We start from the raw sequence: 20933 nt of genomic DNA on the forward strand, positions 1-20933 counted from the left end.
CATTTTCAAAAACAGGAACAAAGAGCATATTTAACTCCCCTCCCCTTCCCCTTTCCCACATACTGTACCAAATACAGCATATATACATATACCATATGACTTCCCTTCCTCACCTTTCCTGGTTCCTTTGCTTTTCTACTACTGCATGTAATCCACATTGTTTAAATCATCCAATGTTATCTATTAAATACTCCATCTATTTCAACTCTACTGGATTAACTCGAGACCTGCTAAGCTATGTATCTGTCTATACTGGTTCTTGAAATAGTCAATAAACATTACCCATTCCTCCTTATATTTCTTATCATCATTTTCTCTTACCCTGTTGGCAAGACCAGCCAGTTCAGTACATTTGAACCATTTACTCTGTCATTCTTAGTGGGGACTATACTTGTTCTCCACCTTTGTGTCAATAAGGTTATAGCTGTGGCGGTGGCATATAGTAATAAACTCTTTTTGGGGGGGGGGCTCTGTTGTTACCACCCCCAAGAGGAAAATCTCAGGTGTTTAGGGGAAAGGGTTTTTTGAAGTATCTTTTTAAATTCATTATATATAGTTTCCCAATACTGTATTCCTTAATTATTTTACAGGACCACCACATATTAATAAAAGATCCCAAATTTTCATTACACTTTCCACATATACCTTTTTCTTTTTTAGACATTTTCACCAACCTGCTGGGTGTTAAATACCATTTGTGGGCCATTTTCATCATATTTTCTTTTGTCGCATAACATGCTGTAAAATTCATATTTATTTTCCAGTACCTTCCCCATAATTCATAATCAATACAGTGACCCACATCTTTTGCTTGCTAAATCATGCTCAATTTCACAAATTCCTCTTTAGTTTGCCACTCCAACAGCAGTTCGTACATTTTTGATAATACTTTTATATTTGTATCTAATAAGTTTTAGTAAACTGACACTTTTGTTCTGCAAAGCCATTTTTCCTATCTATCTTAAACAGTTCATTAATCTGATGTACCTGTAGCCAGTCTGTAACCAGATTTCTTAATTCCTCGAGATTTCTGAGTCTTGGTTTCTGTCCTGTAAGATCTAAAATTTCACTGTGCTGCCCTGATGGGGAGCTTGTTTACGGCACTGCTGGGGATTCAACCAAGCTTTCCCGGCCTCACCCCAGGATTTTAGATAGTCGCCATTGAAGTGTGCTGCTGCACATCTCTCGACCCTCTTCCCTACGCGACAAAAACGGGAAGTGGAAAACAGCATCATTAAGAACACTGTAAATATCTAGGGAAGGAATCTGATTTGTTATTATATATGATCTTGCTTGTTGCATATTAATATATGATGGATTATTTTTCTCTCCCTGTTTTTTACCTTGCCTTCTTTATGGATTGCATGAAATTTTGATGTATTCCTACAAAGCCATCCTCTGTGGTGAGGAAGATGGGATTCTGTTTCTCTAGTGACTGGTTGGGTTTTCCTGCAGGGGCAAAACTAGGGCTTTATTTCACCGGGGTCCAAGACCCAGTTTGGCACCCCCCATGCACATTTGCATACACACACACAGGCTGGGAGCCACAATGGTGCCCCTTGGGAGGCTTCACCCGGGCCAAAAAGCAAAACAAAAAACAAAAAACCAGCTAGCCCCTCCATAGCTATGGCTCTGTTTACTGCATCTCTTTCAACACCTGTTTCCAGTTTAATCAAATTGACACAGATGCATATGTTTCCACTTGGCTGAAAGGATAACCACTGCAGCATGCCAATTTGTGAGCTCATCACATTGCATTCAATTGTATACCTTGAGATGTCAGTCTAGGGTACCTGAGAGAGGAGAGGTATAGTGACAGGCACAGCTGAAAAAGACAGCCCCGATGTAGTAGGGAATAGCAGAAAATAACAATTGATCCACCCACCCCAAAAAACCCCAAACAAACCACCTGCAACCCTGAGACCAATTTCTCATTTTTCAGATTATTTCTAAATTGGGTAAATCAAAATTTACGGGGAGAAAGAACCAAGGTTGGTGTTGTTTGAAAGTAATGTCATGTGGACTATACAAATTAAATGGGAATGCAAAGAGCTACAAATAGTAAACTCTGGTGTGGATAAATCTGTAGTCTCTTTCTACCCCCACTCCACCCCACCCTACCCTACCCTGTGTACCTGAAAGTACACTTCCTGCTTTCCCTTGGGGTTATAGTGAAACACTGGGTGCACGGTCCCTGCTTGCTCTGTTCCATCCATCTAGGCTGTGATCCTCAATAAGGGGGTGAGGTGGGAGTGAGCTTTGATTGTGGAACTAGTGGGTGGGTGCCATGAATATGGATCAATTTACACAGGTTTCTGGAATCTTATGCATGTGGCAATAAAGACTAGGGGTGATGGAGAATAATGCTGAGATTGACCTTGTTTTTCTAGTAACATTCAACAATCATTAGAATAGTATTAAATAATAATAACATAAAAAAGTTAAGCAGAAATCCACTCAACAGTTACAATAAATAATTTCTAAACTATAATCAATAAAACAACAGCAAGCAACGGTACATAAAATACAATACAAATTGAGAAGCAGAGAAGAATAAGAAGAGTTTGGATTTGATATCCCGCTTTTCACTACCCGAAGGAGTCTCCAAGCGGCTAACAATCTCCTTTCCCTTCCTCCCCCACAACAAACACTCTGTGAGGTGAGTGGAGCTCAGAGACTTCAGAGAAGTGTGACTAGCCCAAGGTCACCCAGCAGCTGCATGTGGAGGAGCGGAGACGCGAACCCGGTTCACCAGATTACGAGTCTACCGCTCTTAACCACTACACCACACTGGTTGCGTGGCTATGTCCCTCCCCTCCCCGTAGAAGTAATGACACGGACACGTTATGCCAATTGTAATGGGCGTAAAGGCCACAACTTTATTGGTTACGGATGATGAGCAGTATTGGCTTAGGCATTGGACCCTATCAGCTATATCCAACCCCAACCCGTGTGTTGGGAGTCAGTGAAGGGTTAACCACCAGTAAGGAACCCCAGTGGTGAACATCTCCCAGAATTCCCCCTGTGATCACCATAAGGGGCGTGGCCAGAATCCTTTAACGGAATACCCGGAATACCCTTCCGTTGAGGGGCAGTTGATGACGCTACCTCCCCTCCCCACTTTATCTGGAAATTTCCAATGCCTAACTGCCACTCGAGCCTAATGGGCTCCCTGCCAATACCTGCTACCAATTCCTAATACCCCTTACTATATCTGCTAACCAAGCAGCATTTCCTGCATCTGAAAGGCGCACACCATCGTCACGATATAGGGCGACCTCAGAGCGCCTAATTCCCGGGTGACTGATCACTTGGCCCCTCATTGTCACCACCTTGCGCACCACAGCAGAGTCCAAAAGCCTCCTTGCATTGTCTAACGCTTTAGGGCAGCGCCCGCCGCGCCACATGCGCCTCTGCAGCATCGAAGACCATAAAAGCTCCACACCTGGAAACATGGCCAGCAGTTCGTTAAGGTCCTCGAAAATCTTCCATTTCAAATCGACGGATTTCCGGTATGCCAAGTCGTTTTCCCCTAGCTGTATGGTTAGCGCGTCGGGGAAACCCATTGAAGCGGCCCTGGTGGCTGGTAGCAGTTCGTCCCAGCGCATCCCCCTCCTTGAGACCCAGGACACTTTAATACTCTGCTGAAGGCCGGGGTCAGGACCAAGACCAGAACTTATTGCCCGTTCGCGCGCTCAGTGGACTATGCTGTGGCCGCATATCCACACCTGAAGTAGCTGAATATCTGAAACAGAGGAAGGACAACAGAAGGTCAGGAGAATCACTACTAGGCTATTGGGAGGCCCGCAAATACCCCTTATAGGCATCTGACTTCCACCATGATTGTGCTTAAATACACTTATTTATTTATTTGTTTGTTTAATCAATAGTTGCAATTAATATATTGCAGCTAACAGTTATCTTTTCATACAATTTATATGAATGCAATTACCAAGGATTTGTTGTTAATTGTGTTTAATTGTAATTAATTAAATAACCAGCTGGGAAGCAGGACAAAGAGGGCGTCCGCTAGTTTAAAGGGACTTAAACCTGTCGTCGTCCCCCGGCCGACCTGATTGTGGGGAAGTGCGGGAATCAGCTTACCAATCGCTCAGGGGCTGGGTTCAGCCCCTACGCGCGTGTTCGGGTCATGACGCCCGCAAAGCAACCTCCTGATGATCCGGAAGTGGGCATCTCATACACTAGAGGGTGGGGCAAGGCAGGTGGAAGGAGGCCTTGCCTGATGGAGTCTCTCCCCTCACAGTTCTTCCTCCAGGAACAGCTTCCTCATCATTTCCCAGTAAGCTTTAACCTTACTACAAGACCACCACATATGATAGAAATAACCTTTTTCTTTACACTTCCAACTTACTTGATTTTAATATACACATTTTTGCCATTTACTCGGTGTTAGGTACCATCAATATAACATTTTCATATAATTTTCTTTCATGCTGTAAGTTTTATATCCATATTACACAATCGTCCCCATGCTTCCATATCTATATTATAACCAATATCTAGTGCCCAATGTATCATTGAGGAATTTACTTGCTCATCCTTTGTTTCCCATTCCAATAATCTTACACATTTTAGTTACAGGTGGGTAGCCGTGTTGGTCTGCCATAGTCAAAACAAAATCGAAAATTCTTTCTAGTAGCACCTTAGAGACCAACTGAGTTTGTTCCTGGTATGAGCTTTCGTGTGCATGCACACTTCTTCAGATTCTTCATCTGAAGAAGTGTGCATGCACATGAAAGCTCATACCAGGAACAAACTCAGTTGGTCTCTAAGGTGCTACTAGAAAGAATTTTCGATTTTGTTCTTACACATTTTAGATAGCACTTTTACATTACATTCCAACAGATCTCTCTCCAGCTGTGATATCTGTTCCCCAAACCCTCGTATCCTATCTTTCTTAAATACTTGGTTCAAATGATTATTTGATATTCATGTTGTTAAATTTCCTGGTAATTCCTTAAATTATTTTAATTGTTATTCTCCTCTCTCTTGTTTTATTAAATTTTGATAAGTTGTCCACCCATCTATCATATCCTTTTTATTTACTACTATAGCTTCCAACTCTTATAAAACTGCAGGTTATTACAATGTTCTTATCTGTTTCTAGATTATTTGTTAATATTCAATATACCATTTCCATTCTTTTTTAAATAGAAAAAAGCCTGAAAAGCCTGGCGGCACCCCACTTGCCACTTTTCCCCAGAAGGACGAGGAACCATTCGTGGTCGCTCATCATGTCCCAGCGGTGAGCGACATTTGCAGCCTGGCGCACTGCACCACCATCTTGGAGGCACACTGCTCCTGTGGCCGTTGCTCTGCCTCCCGGGGTCACCGCCTGCGAGTTCCCGCCAGAACCCGGCCGTTTGAATCGGCCAATCTGCAGCGGTCTGGGGCAGAGCTAGGAGGAGTGGACCTTACCGATGCAGGCTTCCCTCTGGTCTGCTCCTAGGATTTATAAAGGAGGCCAGAGGCCTCTGGGCTAATCTATGGGGGGCTGGGCTAGATGACCCAGGGCCCCTTCTAACCCTGTTTTCAGTAACACGAGGGGAGGATACTGTTAATTAGTTATTAATTAGTCATAAGGTCATAGGCATGCGTGCACATGCGGGGTTACAGTGTAGGGCTAGTTTGCAGGGGATCTATGGTACTCTTTATGTGGGAGCATGCACTCATGAATTCTCTTCTTCAGGGCCTGGGCAGCTCAGCTGGTTTAAACCGGGTGCTGATAGGGCCACGGTTGCATGTTGGATCCTGATGGTGGGGTAGTGGGATATTTCTGCCTTGCCGGGGGTTGGACTGGATGGTCCTGAGGGTCCCTTCCAACTCATCTCATCTGTGCTGTGCCAGCATGCAATCTTGAGGTGCTGCAGTTTACTCCGCTTGTGGGGCTGGGTGCGGGGTGCCCCTTGTGAGAATTTCCCTCCCACTTGGCAAGGTGGGTCGGGGGCAGCCAGAGCTGCGCAGGTGAATGGTGACAGGAATGCTGGTGATCTCTCACTGCCCTGCCCTTCTCTTCCTTATAGTTCATTTATGATTTTCAGTTTTATACATTTCAATAATTTTGCAATCATTTTAACATTTCAAAACTCGACTTCCTGCCCCCTCTTTCTGCTGTCCCTTAAATTTATTTTTTTATATTTTCTGCATACCCAAATTAACTTAATTTGCTCATTTATTCATCTACTTTAAATACTCTTATAAAACTGCAGGTTATTACAATGTTCTTATCCGTTTACAGTTTATTCCATAAACCATTTCCATTCTTTTATGAACAGTTGGTTATCCTGCTTTCTTATTATTCCAGTAAGTTTCACCATTTCTGCATATTCCATAAGTTTTTGTATCCATTCTTCTTTTGCTGGGACGTATTCTTCTTCTTCTTTCCATTTTTGGGCAAGCAACTTTCTTGCCGCTGTAAAAAGAACCCCCCCCCCAGATAAAAACATGATCAAAGACTAGCATATTTGCATGACAAACTTTATTTGAACAATTATTTATTTATTTATTTATTTAGAAACTTTTAATTATGGGGAAGGGGGAACTGGGGGTGGGAGGGGGGGTAGGAGCTCCGCTGGAGCTGCTGGTCTCACTGCTGCCGCTGCCTGGAAGAGAAAAGAAGAAAAAAGATTCTTAGCATTTTTATGTTGATAACCCATCTTTCTGCTCCCTCCTCAGCCCCGCAGCCAGAATTTCTCTGGCCTCCCTGTTCCTGATGAAGAAAGATCAATACTCACTATCCACGTTGGTATCGGTGGACTCCATCCCCTGGTCGCATGGTCTAACATATATTGATCTTATTTTCACCTTCTCTTCTCTCCCGTCCTTCATAACATTCACCTCCTCCTTCCACTCCTTTCCCTCCTCATTGCTGACCAGGGGATGTATCTTGGGCAATCGGCAGCAGGAAACCAGCAGCCCGCGGAGCCTTCTCAGCCTTTGGAACCTAGGGAAGAAGAGGGGGGAAATTACTAGAAGCGTTCTAGAGATCTCTGTGCTGAATTTGGGAATGAGAAGGAGAAATCCTACTTACACATTGGATGACGTGAGTCGTCTTATTCCCTTTGGCAAAATAATAACTTTGTCACTTGCCATCTTGCTAACTTCAAATGCTTGCTCTTCCCAAAGTTCTCAGCCAAGTCACTCAGCAGGGGGACGTGTCAGTTGGTTATCATGCTTTTTTATTATTCCAGTAAGTTTCACCATTTCTGCATATTCCATAAGTTTTTGTATCCATTCTTCTTTCTTCTTCTTCCCGCTGTAGATGAACCCATCCTCACAACGGCTGGAAAAAGAACCCCCAGGGATAAAAACATGATCAAAGACTAGCATATTTGTATTACAAACTTATATTTGAATCCAAACAAACATTATTTATATATTTGTTTAATTAAACACTTGGAATTGTGGGGAAGGGGGAACTGGGCGTGGGAGGGGGGGTAGGAGCTCCGCTGGAGCTGCTGGTCTCACTGCTGCCGCTGCCTGGAAGAGAAAAGAAGAGAAAAGATTCTTAGCATTTTAATTTATTATTATGTTCATAACCCATCTTTCTGCTCCCTCCTCAGCCCCGCAGCCAGGATTTCTCTGGCCTCCCTGTTCCTGATGAAGAAAGATCAATACTCACTATCCACGTTGGTATCGGTGGACTCCATCCCCTGGTCGCATGGTCTTACATATATTGATCTTACTTTCACCACCTCCTCCCTTCCATCCTTAATCACTTTCACCTCCTCCTTCCACTCCTTTCCCTCCTGATCGCTGATCAGGGGATGTATCTTGGGCAAATGGCATCAGGAGACCAGCAGCCCGCGGAGCCTTCTCAGGCTTTGGAACCTAGGGAAGAAGAGGGGGGAAATTAGGAGATGGTTTCTAGAGATCTCTGTGCTCAATTTGGGGCACCTGGCAGCTAATCCTACCCTACGTTTCTAAATCTTGAGGGATCGTGAAAGAAGCAGAATCCAGCAAGAATTAGAATTCCTACTTACACTTGAGATAAAGAGTCTCTTCATTTGTTCTCTGAACATCTCAACTTACTCTTCTACTCTTCTCTCACTTGCTATCCTCAAATGGTTGCTTTTTCCAAAGTTCTCAGTCAAGTCACTCAGCAGGAGGACATGTCGCAATGGAGGACATGACCCTGTTACTTTAGCTATCTTGCTTAATAACTGGCATTGTTCCCCTTACCTTTCACTTTTCAAATATATATTTCAGTGGGTTAAGCGGTTTTATTTGATTTATTTAGAAAATATCTCGAGCTAGCTTCATCCAGCACGGTGCATTCTGAACAGGACTGGAAACGCACCTTGTAAACACCCCCCCTTTTCAACATGGCGGGGTCACCAAGGGAAAGCAATTCTTGCCTAGACTACGGCTGCAGTTTCTCACTTAATAGTTCAAAATAACCCCTCTCAACACCCTGTAGTAGTCCAGTATTATGTTTAAATGTACCCCAACCTCTACATTTGATTATTGGCTATTAAAAAACTGGTTGAAACCATTTTATGTAATTCACAAAAGAAAATCTGGCATGTGATTCTGATAAAGGTTTATAGACAATGAGTGAGACATTTATTGATCCTTTTTGTAAGTTATTATTTGTCTACTTTAATGTAATAATAATAATAATATTTATTATTTGTACCCCGCCCATCTGGCTGGATTTCCCCAGCCACTCTGGGCGGCTTCCAACAAAAATCAGATACAAAAATATCACACATTAAAAACTTCCCTGAAAAGGGCTGCCTTCAGGTATTTTCTGAATGTCAGGTAGTTGTTTATCTCCTTGACCTGTGATGGGAGGGCGTTCCACAGAGCGGGTGCCACTACCGAGAAGGCCCTCTGCCTGGTTCCCTGTAGCTTTGCTTCTTGCAGTGAGGGAACCGACAGAAGGCCCTCGGCACTGGATCTCAGTGTCCGGGCTGAATGATGGGGGTGGAGATGCTCCTTCAGGTATACAGGACCGAGACCGTTTAGGGCTTTAAAGGTCAGCACCAACACTTTGAATTGTGCTCGGAAACGTACTGGGAGCCAATGTAGATCTCTCAGGACCAGTGTTATGTGGTCCCGGCGGCGACTCCCAGTCACCAGTCTAGCTGCCGCATTCTGGATTAATTGCAGTTTCCAGGTCACCTTCAAAGATAGCCCCACATAGAGCGCATTGCAGTAGTCCAAGCGGGAGATAACCAGAGCATGCACCACTCTGGTGAGACAGTCCGCGGGCAGGTAGGGTCTCAGCCTGCGTACCAGACGGAGCTGGTAGACGGCTGCCCTGGACACAGAATTGACCTGCGCCTCCATGGACAGCTGTGAGTCCAAAATGACTCCCAAGTTGCGCACCTGGTCCTTCAGGGGCACAGTTACCCCATTCAGGACCAGGGAATCCTCCACACCTGCCCTCCTCCTGTCCCCCCAAAACAGTACTTCTGTCTTGTCAGGATTCAACCTCAATCTGTTAGCCTCCATCAATCCTCCAACCGCCTCCAGACACTCACACAGGACCTTCACGGCCTTCACTGGTTCTGATTTGAAAGAGAGGTAGAGCTGGGTATCATCCGCATACTGATGAACACCCAGCCCAAGCCCAAATGTATTATTTATATATAGTAATCAAGAAGGGGTTGGGGTGGAAAGCAGTTTTGAATATGAAACTGGTGGATGGCTGTCATTAGTTCAGATCCATTTCATAGAATCTTAAGAGTTGGAAGGGAGCCAAGGGTCATCCAGTCCAACCCCCTGCAATGCAGGAATTTCAGCAACAGCATCCATGACGGATGGCCATCCAGCCTCTGTTTAAAAACCTCCAAGGAAGGATGGATAAGATGGAAAAGAGGCACGCACTTAAGAGAATGTCTCTTCAGGTCCAATGCAGAAAGGGATTTAACCACAATTTTCTCTACCAAAAGTTCACCATGGTTCCCACTTATCAAAACGGAGCACATCCGAGCTAGTTATTTGACAAAACTCCCACTTGCCATACTATAAGATTGCTTTTACAGAATTACGATTCCAATCGATGCCCTCGGTGGTGGTGGATGGTCGGTACGGCAAAGTACAGTACAAGGAGGGACTTTGTCTGTGTGGGCAACCTTGTGTAGAGGACCTGTACCACTATTGCAATGCCCGCCATATATAGAACCAAGAGACTGATTTATAAAAACCCCTGCTCACGAATGGAACACACTTGAACAGGGTGGAAAGGGTGAAATGGCTGCTGGGTGATACTGATTTATTTAGAAAAGATCTCGAGCTAGCTTCATCCAGCATGGTGCATTTCTGGACAGGACAGGAAATACTTTGCAAACACACACCCTTTCCAACATGGCGGGGTCACCAAGGGAAAGCACTTCTGGCCTAGACTACGGCTGCAGATTTAATAGTTCAAAATAACCCCTCTCAACACCCTGTAGTAATCTGTCCAGTATTATGATGGACAGGAGCAAGACTTCACCCTTAGACCGCCTCATCCCAGTTTCTTTGAGTTTCTGCCCATTGTGTTCTGCTAATAAACAGCTTAAACAAGGTTGAAAAAGAAAATAAATAAATAGAAAACCTAAAGCATACTAGGACGAACATATTTGGTACAGCAGAAAATGCAGAATCCTATACAATGAAGAAGAGAAGACTCCCTAGAAAAGACCTTGATGTTGGGAAAGATGGAGGGCACTAGGAGAAGGGGACGACAGAGGATGAGTTGGTTGGACTGTGTTCTCGAAGCAACTAGCATGAGTTTGGCCAAACTGCGAGAGGCAGTGAAGGATTGGCGTGCCTGGCGTGCTCTGGTCCATGGGGTCATGAAGAGTCAGACACGACTGAACAACAACAACATACAATGGTTCCAGTTACAGGTGGGTAGCCGTGTTGGTCTGCCATAGTTGAAGTGTGCATGCACACGAAAGCTCATACCAAGAACAAACTCAGTTGGTCTCTAAGGTGCTACTGGAAAGAATTTCCTATTTTGTTTCAACATACAATGGGTTGAGGGGCTGTGGTTCAAAGTATGGTAGAATGGGAAGGGGCCTCGAGGGTCATCTCCAACCCAATGCACGAATCTCAAGTGAAGCATCCCTGACGGATGGCCATCCAGCCTCTGCTGGAAAACCTCCCAGGAAAGAGATGGACGGCATAAGGAAGTTACAGGTGGGTAGCTGCGTTGGTGTGCCATAGTGAAAACAAGACAAAATAAAAAATTATTTCCAGTACCACCTTTGAGACAACTAAGTTTGTTCTTGGTATGAGCTTTCGTGTGCATGCACACTTCTTCAGATACACTTCAGAACCACAAGACGGAGAAACCAGTAGGAGAACACTTCAATCTCCCAGGACATTCTATACAAGATCTCAAAGTAGCTGTCTTAATACAAAGAAATTTCAGAAATAGACTGCAACTCATTACCAAACTTAAAACCATGGAGAGACCTGGTCTGAATAGAGACATTGGATTCTCATCTCATTATACATGACAAGGCTATTTTTAACCTTCTCACCCCTTGCTCTTTACTGTAAGACCAATTGCAGTCGTTAACAGTCGTCAACAGGTTTACCACAGCTATCAGCCCATCACCCATTCCCGCCACCCTTCTGAGTAATACCCCTCCCCACTCCCTCACTATATTTAAGGGTCTGGCACACGAAATCTCATACCAAGAACAAACTTAGTTGATCTCTAAGGTGCTACTGAAAAGAATTTTTTATTTTGTTTTGTTTTGTTTTGGCATAAGGAAGGTTACGACACGAAGGAGGAGGAGGAGGATTTTAGGTGGTGTTGTTTTGAAAGCGCGGGGCTGCGTGGGGATCTGCAAGAGGGCAAGAGCGAAGCACAGACCCTTCGAGGGGGAGATTTGGTGTGGTTTTTATTAAATGTGTTGATGGCGGACCGGTTCGCACGCCAGAAAGCCCGCATGACGTAAGGCGGCCCTTCCTCCTCCTTCCCTCCCTCCGCTACGATTCTCCGACTTCTGGCTCCGGCTCCCGGGCCTCGCCGTCGGAGGCGGGGCGCTTCGCTTACAGGAAGTACACGTGTGTGAGATTGTAATCCCACGAGCTCTGCGTGCAATCCCGGAAGCGGGCGGGCGGGCAGGCGGACGAAGCGAGATGGCGGCGGCCGTGGCCGGGTGGGAGCCGGGCGGCGAGTGGGGTAAGGAGGCGCGCGCCCCCCACCTGGGGCAGCTGAGGGGGCAGCAGGGCTGCCTCAGCACCGGGCCGGGGCCTGTGTTCTTCGTTGCCCTGTCTGTCTCTCCACCCCCCCACCCCCGCCAGCCTCGGTTCCTTTCTGTGTGTCCATCCTGACGTACAATGCCCCCCCCCCAATCCTGTGAGGGGCAGTTTCGGCCCGGGCGGGAGCAGGGCCAGCAGCCCACCCAGGCAATGGGAAGCGACTGCCTGGGGCGGCGGGCAGGACCTCCAGGGGCGGCAGATGATGCAGCACCCTTCAAGGGCCGCCTCACCCCTTGGGCAGCGCTGCCATCTATCTCCACAGCAGCCTCTTGGCAGATGTCCGTTTCCTCCTCGCTTTGCTCCTGCTGTAGACTTTCCCTCTGGCGGCGGGGTAGAGGGTGGCACCATTTTGTGTTTCGCCCCTGGTGCCGAAAGGCCTCGGGCCCATTAAGAGTGACTGACTGGCATAACCCAGGTTTCCCCTGATCCCTCACCTCACAGTCTTTTATTCTTATTTGCTTTGCTTATTAAATGCACATGCTGCGCTGCCCTTCATCCAGGGATAGAGGAATCCCCTGTACTAGTACAGCATGACCTAACGTTAGTGTTGTGTGGAAAGATTCAGGACACGAGGAAAGGAAGTACGTCAGCACTGCAGCGCATAAACATGTGGAACTCCACCCCACAGGAGGCAGACCTGGATAGCTTTAAAAGAGGATTGGAGGAGAGGCCTGTCAGGGGCTGTAGTAGTAGTAGTAGTAGTAGTAGTAATAATAATAATAATAATAATAATAATAACAATAACAATAACAATAATAATAATAATAATATAATAACAACAACAACAATAAATAATAAATAATAATTTATTATTTGTACCCCGCCCATCTGGCTGGGTCTCCCCAGCCACTCTGGGTGGCTTCCATCAAACATTAAAATACATTTAAAATATCACAGTTTAAAAACTTCCCTAAACAGGGCTGCCTTCAGGTTTTTTCTGAATGTCAGGTAGTTGTTTATTCCCTTGACTTCTGATGGGCTACTAACCAGGATGGCTATGCTCTGCCTCCGCAATTTCTTCTGAATACCAGTTGCTGGGAACTGTGGGAAGGGAGAGTGCCCTAGTGCACGGATCCTGCTCACTGGTTTCCCACAGGCATCTGCTTGGCCATTTTGAGTCCGGGATGCTGGACTAGATAGGCCATTGGCTATTCTTACGTTCTTACAGTAGTACTTATATGTTTTCGTATGAATTTCCTCATAATCCCCCCCCCCATGAGAATATGCTATTTAAGCCCTGCAAGGCATCTTTCTTTGGTTTACATAATCAATATACTGTACCGGCTTTTAGAGTGGGGGCGGAATTAAGACTGCAATCCTGAACATCTTTACCTGCAATTAAATGTTTCTAAAAAAAATCAGTGGAATCTATTTGAAGTAATCTTTGTACATGAACATTCTCTTGTTGATTCTGACAATCTGTTTAAGCCCCCTAAGGTCTCTTTTAAAGCTCGTACTGGCACTGAAGTGTTCCTTCTTGTGTCTTTATGTCTTTTATCCCATGGTAAATGAGATCTTTGGAGTGAAATTAAATTGACAAATGGCATGTAGGAAAGGTGTCCATCCTTCTCTCTTCATGCTGAACACTGATCCAATTCTGTCGTCTCCAGTCAGTCATAGATCACTTATTCTCTCATAGCTTGACCCAAAGAGTACTGCTTGAAGAATAATCCTCTGTAAATTGCAACACAGTCATGCTGTCCTGTATATTTTGCCTGCTTAGTAAACAGTTCCTATCTGGACAAGTGTATATCTTTTAAAAAAATAATCCTGAACTTTGGAAGCAGTAAATTAATCATAGTAAACAACTTGAGTCATGTTTACCCACTGCAGAACTTGCAGGATAGAGAATTGGTGGTTTCTCAATTCTGGGTAACAGGAAAACTGACTCTCAGTACCTGCTAAGCTTTGACTTGCATGCCTTAATGTTCTCCCCCCTTCATGTTGATTTACATCCCACAGAGTCACTTCTCTTCACTGAAATTGGTGATCTGATAGAAGATGAATTGCAGCTAAATGCAGAGAATGAAACTTCTGTAAGTCGTTGTAGTATGGATAGTTGCATGACCCTATAGTGTATTTAATCAACAAGTAAAACTCCCTTGGTTTTAGTTAGTATTTGTTGCTTGCACACGTTACAATTTTACCTAGTGCAATATTATTTCTCTCCTGCACTAGCACAAATTTGGAAGCATTTTGTTATACCGGACGTTCTTTCTACTTAATGCATGCTTGCAGCTTAATTTAGCAACCAGTGACACAACTGTATTCTGACTTGCACTTTCAACAGTGTGTATTATTACCAGTGCACAAGAGACCGTAAGTGAAGCTTTGTATTTTTAACATTTTATGTGAATCCCTTTGGTATGAATTTACTATTCAACAAACTCCTTACTTACCTTCAGTTGCAATCTTGCTGGTGCTCATTTGTATTTAAAAGCTGAACTATGTTCATAGACAGTGCCTGTAATGTTGGGTGCTTTTTATGATAATACTGCAACCTTAAAATGTGGCTTTGAAACCTGGGACTTTGTGTTTTTCTGGAACTGGAGAAAAGTAAAAAATTAACTTTTAAAACATTTAAGCTGCTGTGTAGGCTTAAAATGATCTTGAGAAGTGCTCCATTGATAATTTTTTTTGAAAAACTTTTTCTTTTCAGTAGCACATAGATGCTTTAAAAAACAGTAGGTTTGTTTTTTTACTTTCTGTATGCAAGAAAAGCATATTAATGTATAAATTCTGTCTCCAATTTGTTCATATGTAACAAATGTTCTACATGTGCTGACAGGTATGTATTGGATGTTTTAGGCAACCAGCTTTTAGCTTTATGGCCCTAGTATGTTGTTTTATCTGATTCTATGTAAACCTTTATTTCAACATTTGATACCCAGAATGTGTGCAGCATATTATCTTGGAATAACCATTTAAGCACACAATACTGTATTATTAATGTTTGGACAGCCTGAAATTTCAAACTCAGAAGTCATGGAATGCTAATGAACATAGTGGAAAATGTACAGAAAACCATTTCAGGTTCAAGTAGGCAAGGTGTTCTGTAGCTCACCAGCCATATCTAGAAAGGCCTGACATATGCATCTGGTGAACAGGTGATCTAGATTCTAGGAATCTAGACTTAAGAGATGTAAAGGGAATAAGTAAAGGCTGAGGACATGTTGAAACTGATGCCTCTCACAAATGCCTGAGCATTTTCAGACAAAGAACCTCATTTAACTTCAGCCTGCTTGATAGATTCTTGTTAGCAAATGTAAATGAAGTAGTGGGTGATATTCAACTGTTTTCTCATATTAGAACTATTTAAATTTTGGAACATGTCTAAATTATGTTTCATTTCAGTGGGTCTACTCCAAGTCAAACTTAGTTGAATACCCAGTATTTTTTTAAAAAAATAATTTTTATTGAGTTTTCAATTTTCTACAATTCAAAATAAACATTTTACAAACTTTAAAATATCCAATGACTTCCCTTCCATAGTTCATATTACATATCATACTTTCCTGCATATTTTACTATAACCAATCAAATCAATTTTCCACTTTTATATCAATCAAATATTGTTTTCTCTATTGATTTTATCTTAATACTGCCAGCATTTTCAGCTATGTACAATTGTTTTCCATATATTCAATATTTTCCACTCTTCTTTAAATATATGTTCTTCTGCGTGTTAAGCCTGTAAGTTCTGCATATTCTAACATCTTAAGTTGCCAATCCTCTTTACAAGGGACTTCACTCACTTTCCATTTTTAAACCAGACAACCTTTCTAAAATTTTTTTTTCTAAAACATGTTTTTGACCAACATTTTGGTTTTGTCCATATTTATTTTAAAACCTGCCACATCCCCAAGCCTTTTAATTTCTTCTAGTGCTTTGGGAACACTCTCCAGGACCTTCTTTGGGGTGCTTGTTGCCTCCGAGCTACTCCAAAACTCCAAAAAAGCAGCAGCTGGGTCACTGCAATAGCAACACCAGCTTCCTTCCAGTATTTCTTGAATATATTGCTTATTCAGTTTGCTTCTCTCACTCTTTCTAATTTTGCTCACTTTAATTTGTAGGAAAACAATCTTTGTGACTTTGACTTTGACTTGGATCTGATACCTTGGGACTTGGACTCCTGTGATGTTTCAAAGCAGATTCCTGCAGGTAATCTCCGGTTGAGTTGCTCATCACAAAATATTAGATGCTGCTTCTGAAATATACCCATTTTTCACACAGCTTAAGTGCTTGGCATTGACACAGTAGTAATGAGACCTCTTGCATAAGATAACATTAGAGGAGCCCTGGTGGATCAGACCAAAGGCCATTTTAGTCCAGCATTCTGTTCTTGCAGTGGACAACCAAATGCTGATAGCAAGCCCACAAGCAGGACCTGATTGCAACAACACTCTGTTTTGCTGATTTTAAACCATAATGAATTCTCCCTAAATCAATGGAAAATCTCTTTGCTCATATCCTGATATAACAAAGGGTTGGGGAAAGTAGTCTGATCCAAGGGGAAATGATGGATAAGGTTCCTAACTTCATGCTATGTTTTAATTTTTCTAAAGAAGGGACATTGGGGAACGCAAACACTCAAACCAAAGAGGATATTATCTCATTAAATCTATTGCAGCTGCATACTTACAATCCAAATTTCTACACATATGCACCTAAGGTAAAATGTACAAATTCAACAACAGTGTTCTATGGGAAAAATAGATGTGGGCAAAATCCTGTTTAGTCTTAACATTCATTTACATCCTCATTTTGCAGATGTAGACTGTGAAGTGGAGCCCCCCTCGCCAGCCACTTCAGCCGATTCAGTTCCTTCTCCTCTATCTGTGGATTCTCCAGTACATGTACCTGTAAGCAGCTGAACATTTTGTGCTAGTCACATGCAGTGGGGTAGCATTTGACAGAGTTAGAATTCAGAGCTATATGTAGTTGGCTTTTAAAGTTGCATAGAAGCGATTGCTTTTCGTCTCTGCTATGTAACTCCCATGTTCTTCTACCAATGTTTTCTAGAAAATACCTGGGAGTAAACCAGAATTAAGGCTCTGCTGCAGTAGGAATGGTGCAAGGAATAAATTATTGTACTCTCTCCTTGAGGTTAAGGGCAGGTGACTTGCCCAAGGCCACTGTGATGGTTGTGTTTGCCCTTCACAATAAGCACCCTCTGCTCACTCAGAGAGATATTTACAAGCCTTTATTTACACATGTACAGACAGGACTGTGTAACTCATGCACCCAAATCATCAGGGTCAGGTCCGGGGAGTGGTCTTCTGCTTCTTCTCCAGCATAAGAGGCGGGGAAGCTCCTTGCATTTTAACTCTCTCCTTTCCTATGCTGACGGGACAGGCACAGCTTCTCCGTCAGTCCCTGAGCTTGCTGAGCGGTGCTGAGGCTCTGCTTCAGCATCGGAAAGCCTTGTCACCTCCTGGCTTCCCCCTGCCCGCTCTCCCATCACTTCCTGACCATCTCCTGCTAGCTGTTCTGGCTCAGACTCTCCTTCTCCCCCTGCCTTAAGGTTGTTCCCCAGCTGTTCCGTCACAGAGTCTTTGACTGATTTGATATTTGCCTACGAATTTTCCAAACCTAGAGACTGATGTGGTTCATTGCAAGTCCTCATCTATTACAACTCATGGCTTTTATGAACTGAAATTCTATTTGGGGCTGCTGTTCATTCTCCCCCTCAACCTCCTCACCCTTTAACAAACCATTTCCAGCTACTGTGATAACTGCAGGTGTTCCAAGATACTGGGTATAAATGGCTTACATAGGACTTAATGAGCTGGGTTGGAATCTTGAAGATTTGGCATAGCATGCTGTAGATAGCGTGTGAACAGAGTGCAGATTTGAAAATGGACTTTTTATTAGCATGTGTTCATATTCTACTTATTTATTGCAACTGGAATTGACTCGTTTTGTTTTTGTTTTTACTTTCTCAGGAAGGTGTAGAGCTGGGCTCCAGTTCCCACCCATCGCCTGTGTCTTTGTATGACAGGGACTCTCAAAGTCGTTCCTCACCTGTAGGACGAAAGGAGAAGAAGCCTCCACCTAGAACAACAAATCGCTCAGGTATAACAGATACGTTTGCTCTGGCCATCTGCATTATGGGAGTCATAATCCTGGCCTCTTCCATTAGAAGTGTGACTGAGAATTAGGGCTGTCACTCAGTTTAAAATAGCTGAGAAAACGAATTGTATGAGTTTTAATTGATCAGTATATTAGACATGTGTAAGTTTGCGTATGTATAAACAGTAGTTCTGAAGGAAGAGTCATTCTTCGTTTTCAAGAGATGTATCAGAAGCATCAGCATCATAGATGAGGGATTATCTCCTGTGTCAGTGATGATTCCTACTACCTGCAGCTTTTGTAAATAATTGTATTAAAAATCGTTATCAATATTTTAAAATTTTGACATGCAATTATTTGGCATCATTAGAAACCTTAAGACCATTCACTAAGCCCTATGTATTGCACACTTGAAATGTGCTGTATAAATTACTATTGATGTTAGTGATCTGTCCCCTTTTTCATCTAGTTTCCTTTTCTGGTTCTTGATTCTTAGGGGCTTGCAGTGACCTCTTGATGTCACAAACATTTGGAATTAAAGGATGGTTGCTTACACAGGTTCAACATATATAAAGCTAGTTTGAAATGTAGGAATAGGAATAGGAATAATTTATTATGTACACGTTTTTACTAGTTTTAATCATAAGTAGCTTCCAGGCTTTGTTGATATTTAAAAGCAGATTTTGTGCTTATTTTGTGCTTTGGCTATCTTGAATGGTTCCCTTCATCTGGTGCATTTTCTATTTGAGGAGGGACTCGTACCTCAGTAGCAGAGCATCCAGATAGGAGATCCCTTGTCTGAAACCCTAGAGAATCGCTGCTAGTTAGTGTAGTCCCAAAAAGAAAAAGCTCAACAACTCTGACAATAGGTAGATCAATGCCAGTTTTTTATACTGTGAGTAGATCGCAGTCTCTTGGAAGCTGGACGTCTATGGTATAGACAATACTGAACTAGATCAACACAAGAGTCTGATTATATAAAGCAGCTTCCTGTGTTCCTGCGTTCCTCCCTGCTCTCCTGCCCATGCTGTCACCTCTGTTGAGGTCCATGACTGCTTATCTTCATACTAATGCATGTCCTGGATAAAAAGGAACCAGTAATTGTAATCTTTTTGGAAGAGCACTTCAATTTCAATCCAGTTTCATTCTGTTCTCCAGCAAATGGATCTTCCGTGACCTCCAGCCGATGTAGTCCGCTAGCCTCCAAACCTTTGGTTCAACCTAAACGTTTGTTGCCTGCCTTTCGGGAGCCTCAGACCAGCCTCAGTGTTCATGCAAAAGCTATTGTCATTCCAGCTCTTCAAACACTCTTGGCACTGCCAAAGCAGCAGCCAGTTGTTGCTATCCAGCCAGCACCTGCAAAAGGTATGTGAGCAGTTGGTGGAGGGTGGAAAGCTTGGCTCTCATTGTGAAAAGGAAACTGGATCAGTGCCAGTTTTCTTAAGCAAAGTGGGTTGCCATTGTTTTTATATTGCTTTTATATAGAATTACCTTTAATGCCAAAACAAAATAAAAAATTCTTTCCAGTAGCACCTTAGAGACCAACTAAGTTTGTTCCTGGTATGAGCTTTCGTGTGCATGCACACTTCTTCAGATACACATATCTGAAGATATCTGAAGTGTGCATGCACACGAAAGCTCATACCAAGAACAAACTTAGTTGGTCTCTAAGGTGCTACTGGAAAGAATTTTTTTATTTTGTTTTGACTATGGCAGACCAACACGGCTACCCACCTGTACCTTTAATGTGTGCAATTAAGCAGCTTCAACCCTCAGGCTCATTATGCATGTTCAATTTTGGCACCCAGTGGTGAAATGGTCAAGTACTACTTTGTAGGTGCTTTCTATAGTAAGACCAAGGATGCAAAGAGCCATCTATCTGCCCAATCATAGATGACTTTTAAAAGCATTATGAATTAATGGAGGATGCAAACTTTAAACCAGGGGTCCCCAAACTAAGGCCTGGGGGCCGGATGCGGCCCACTCGCCTTCTAAATGCGGCCTGCAGACAGTCCGGGAATCAGCATGTTTTTACATGAGTAGAATGTGTCCTTTTATTTCAAATGCATCTCTGGGTTATTTGTGGGGCCTGCCTGGTGTTTTTACATGAGTAGAATATGTGCTTTTATTTAAAATTCATCTCTGGGTTATTTGTGGGGCATAGGAATTCGTTCATATTTTTTTTCAAAATATAGTCTGGCCCCCCCACAAGGTCTGAGGGACAGTGAACCGGCCTCCTGCTGATAAAGTTTGTTGACCCCTGCTTTAAACATTTATTAGTTGTCTTTCAACATTTTTTTTTAAAAAAAGATCTCAACATGATTTACAAAGAAGAACGTACCCATCAATTACCATATACATTAGTACACTTCAGCAGCCAAGGTGGAATATCTGGCTGGTAAACATTCCTGGGCGACCACACCCTCCTCTCGGGTTCTTCCTGCTCAAGGAACCATCTACATACAATAGCTTAATAATGATCTCTAAGTGACACCTCTGTGTTCAGAGGCAGTATTTCTCTGATTACCTGAAACTGAGTCGTAATCAATAAGAAATACACTTCCAGCTTTCTTCTGCTTCTAAGCTTCCTGACAGTATTTGATTGGCCACTGCTGAAAATCTAGGGCTGG

General features: G+C 43.2%; 1 protein-coding gene across 2 annotated transcripts in view; it reads left to right on the forward strand.

Annotated features, from left to right (window-relative positions):
- Positions 1-12093: 12093 nt before the first annotated feature.
- ATF6 (activating transcription factor 6) overlaps positions 12094-20933 on the forward strand; it is a 71979-nt gene continuing 63139 nt past the window's right edge. For both annotated transcript variants that reach the window (XM_033151225.1, XM_033151226.1), the window contains exons 1-6: positions 12094-12151; positions 14194-14267; positions 16305-16392; positions 17002-17093; positions 18177-18306; positions 19462-19668. In XM_033151225.1, coding sequence (XP_033007116.1) covers positions 12109-12151; positions 14194-14267; positions 16305-16392; positions 17002-17093; positions 18177-18306; positions 19462-19668 — 634 coding nt within the window. In that variant the 5' untranslated portion in view covers positions 12094-12108. The remainder of the gene's footprint in view (positions 12152-14193; positions 14268-16304; positions 16393-17001; positions 17094-18176; positions 18307-19461; positions 19669-20933) is intronic.

This window comes from Lacerta agilis, chromosome 6 (assembly GCF_009819535.1).
Source record: "Lacerta agilis isolate rLacAgi1 chromosome 6, rLacAgi1.pri, whole genome shotgun sequence".
Lineage (NCBI taxonomy): Eukaryota > Metazoa > Chordata > Lepidosauria > Squamata > Lacertidae > Lacerta > Lacerta agilis.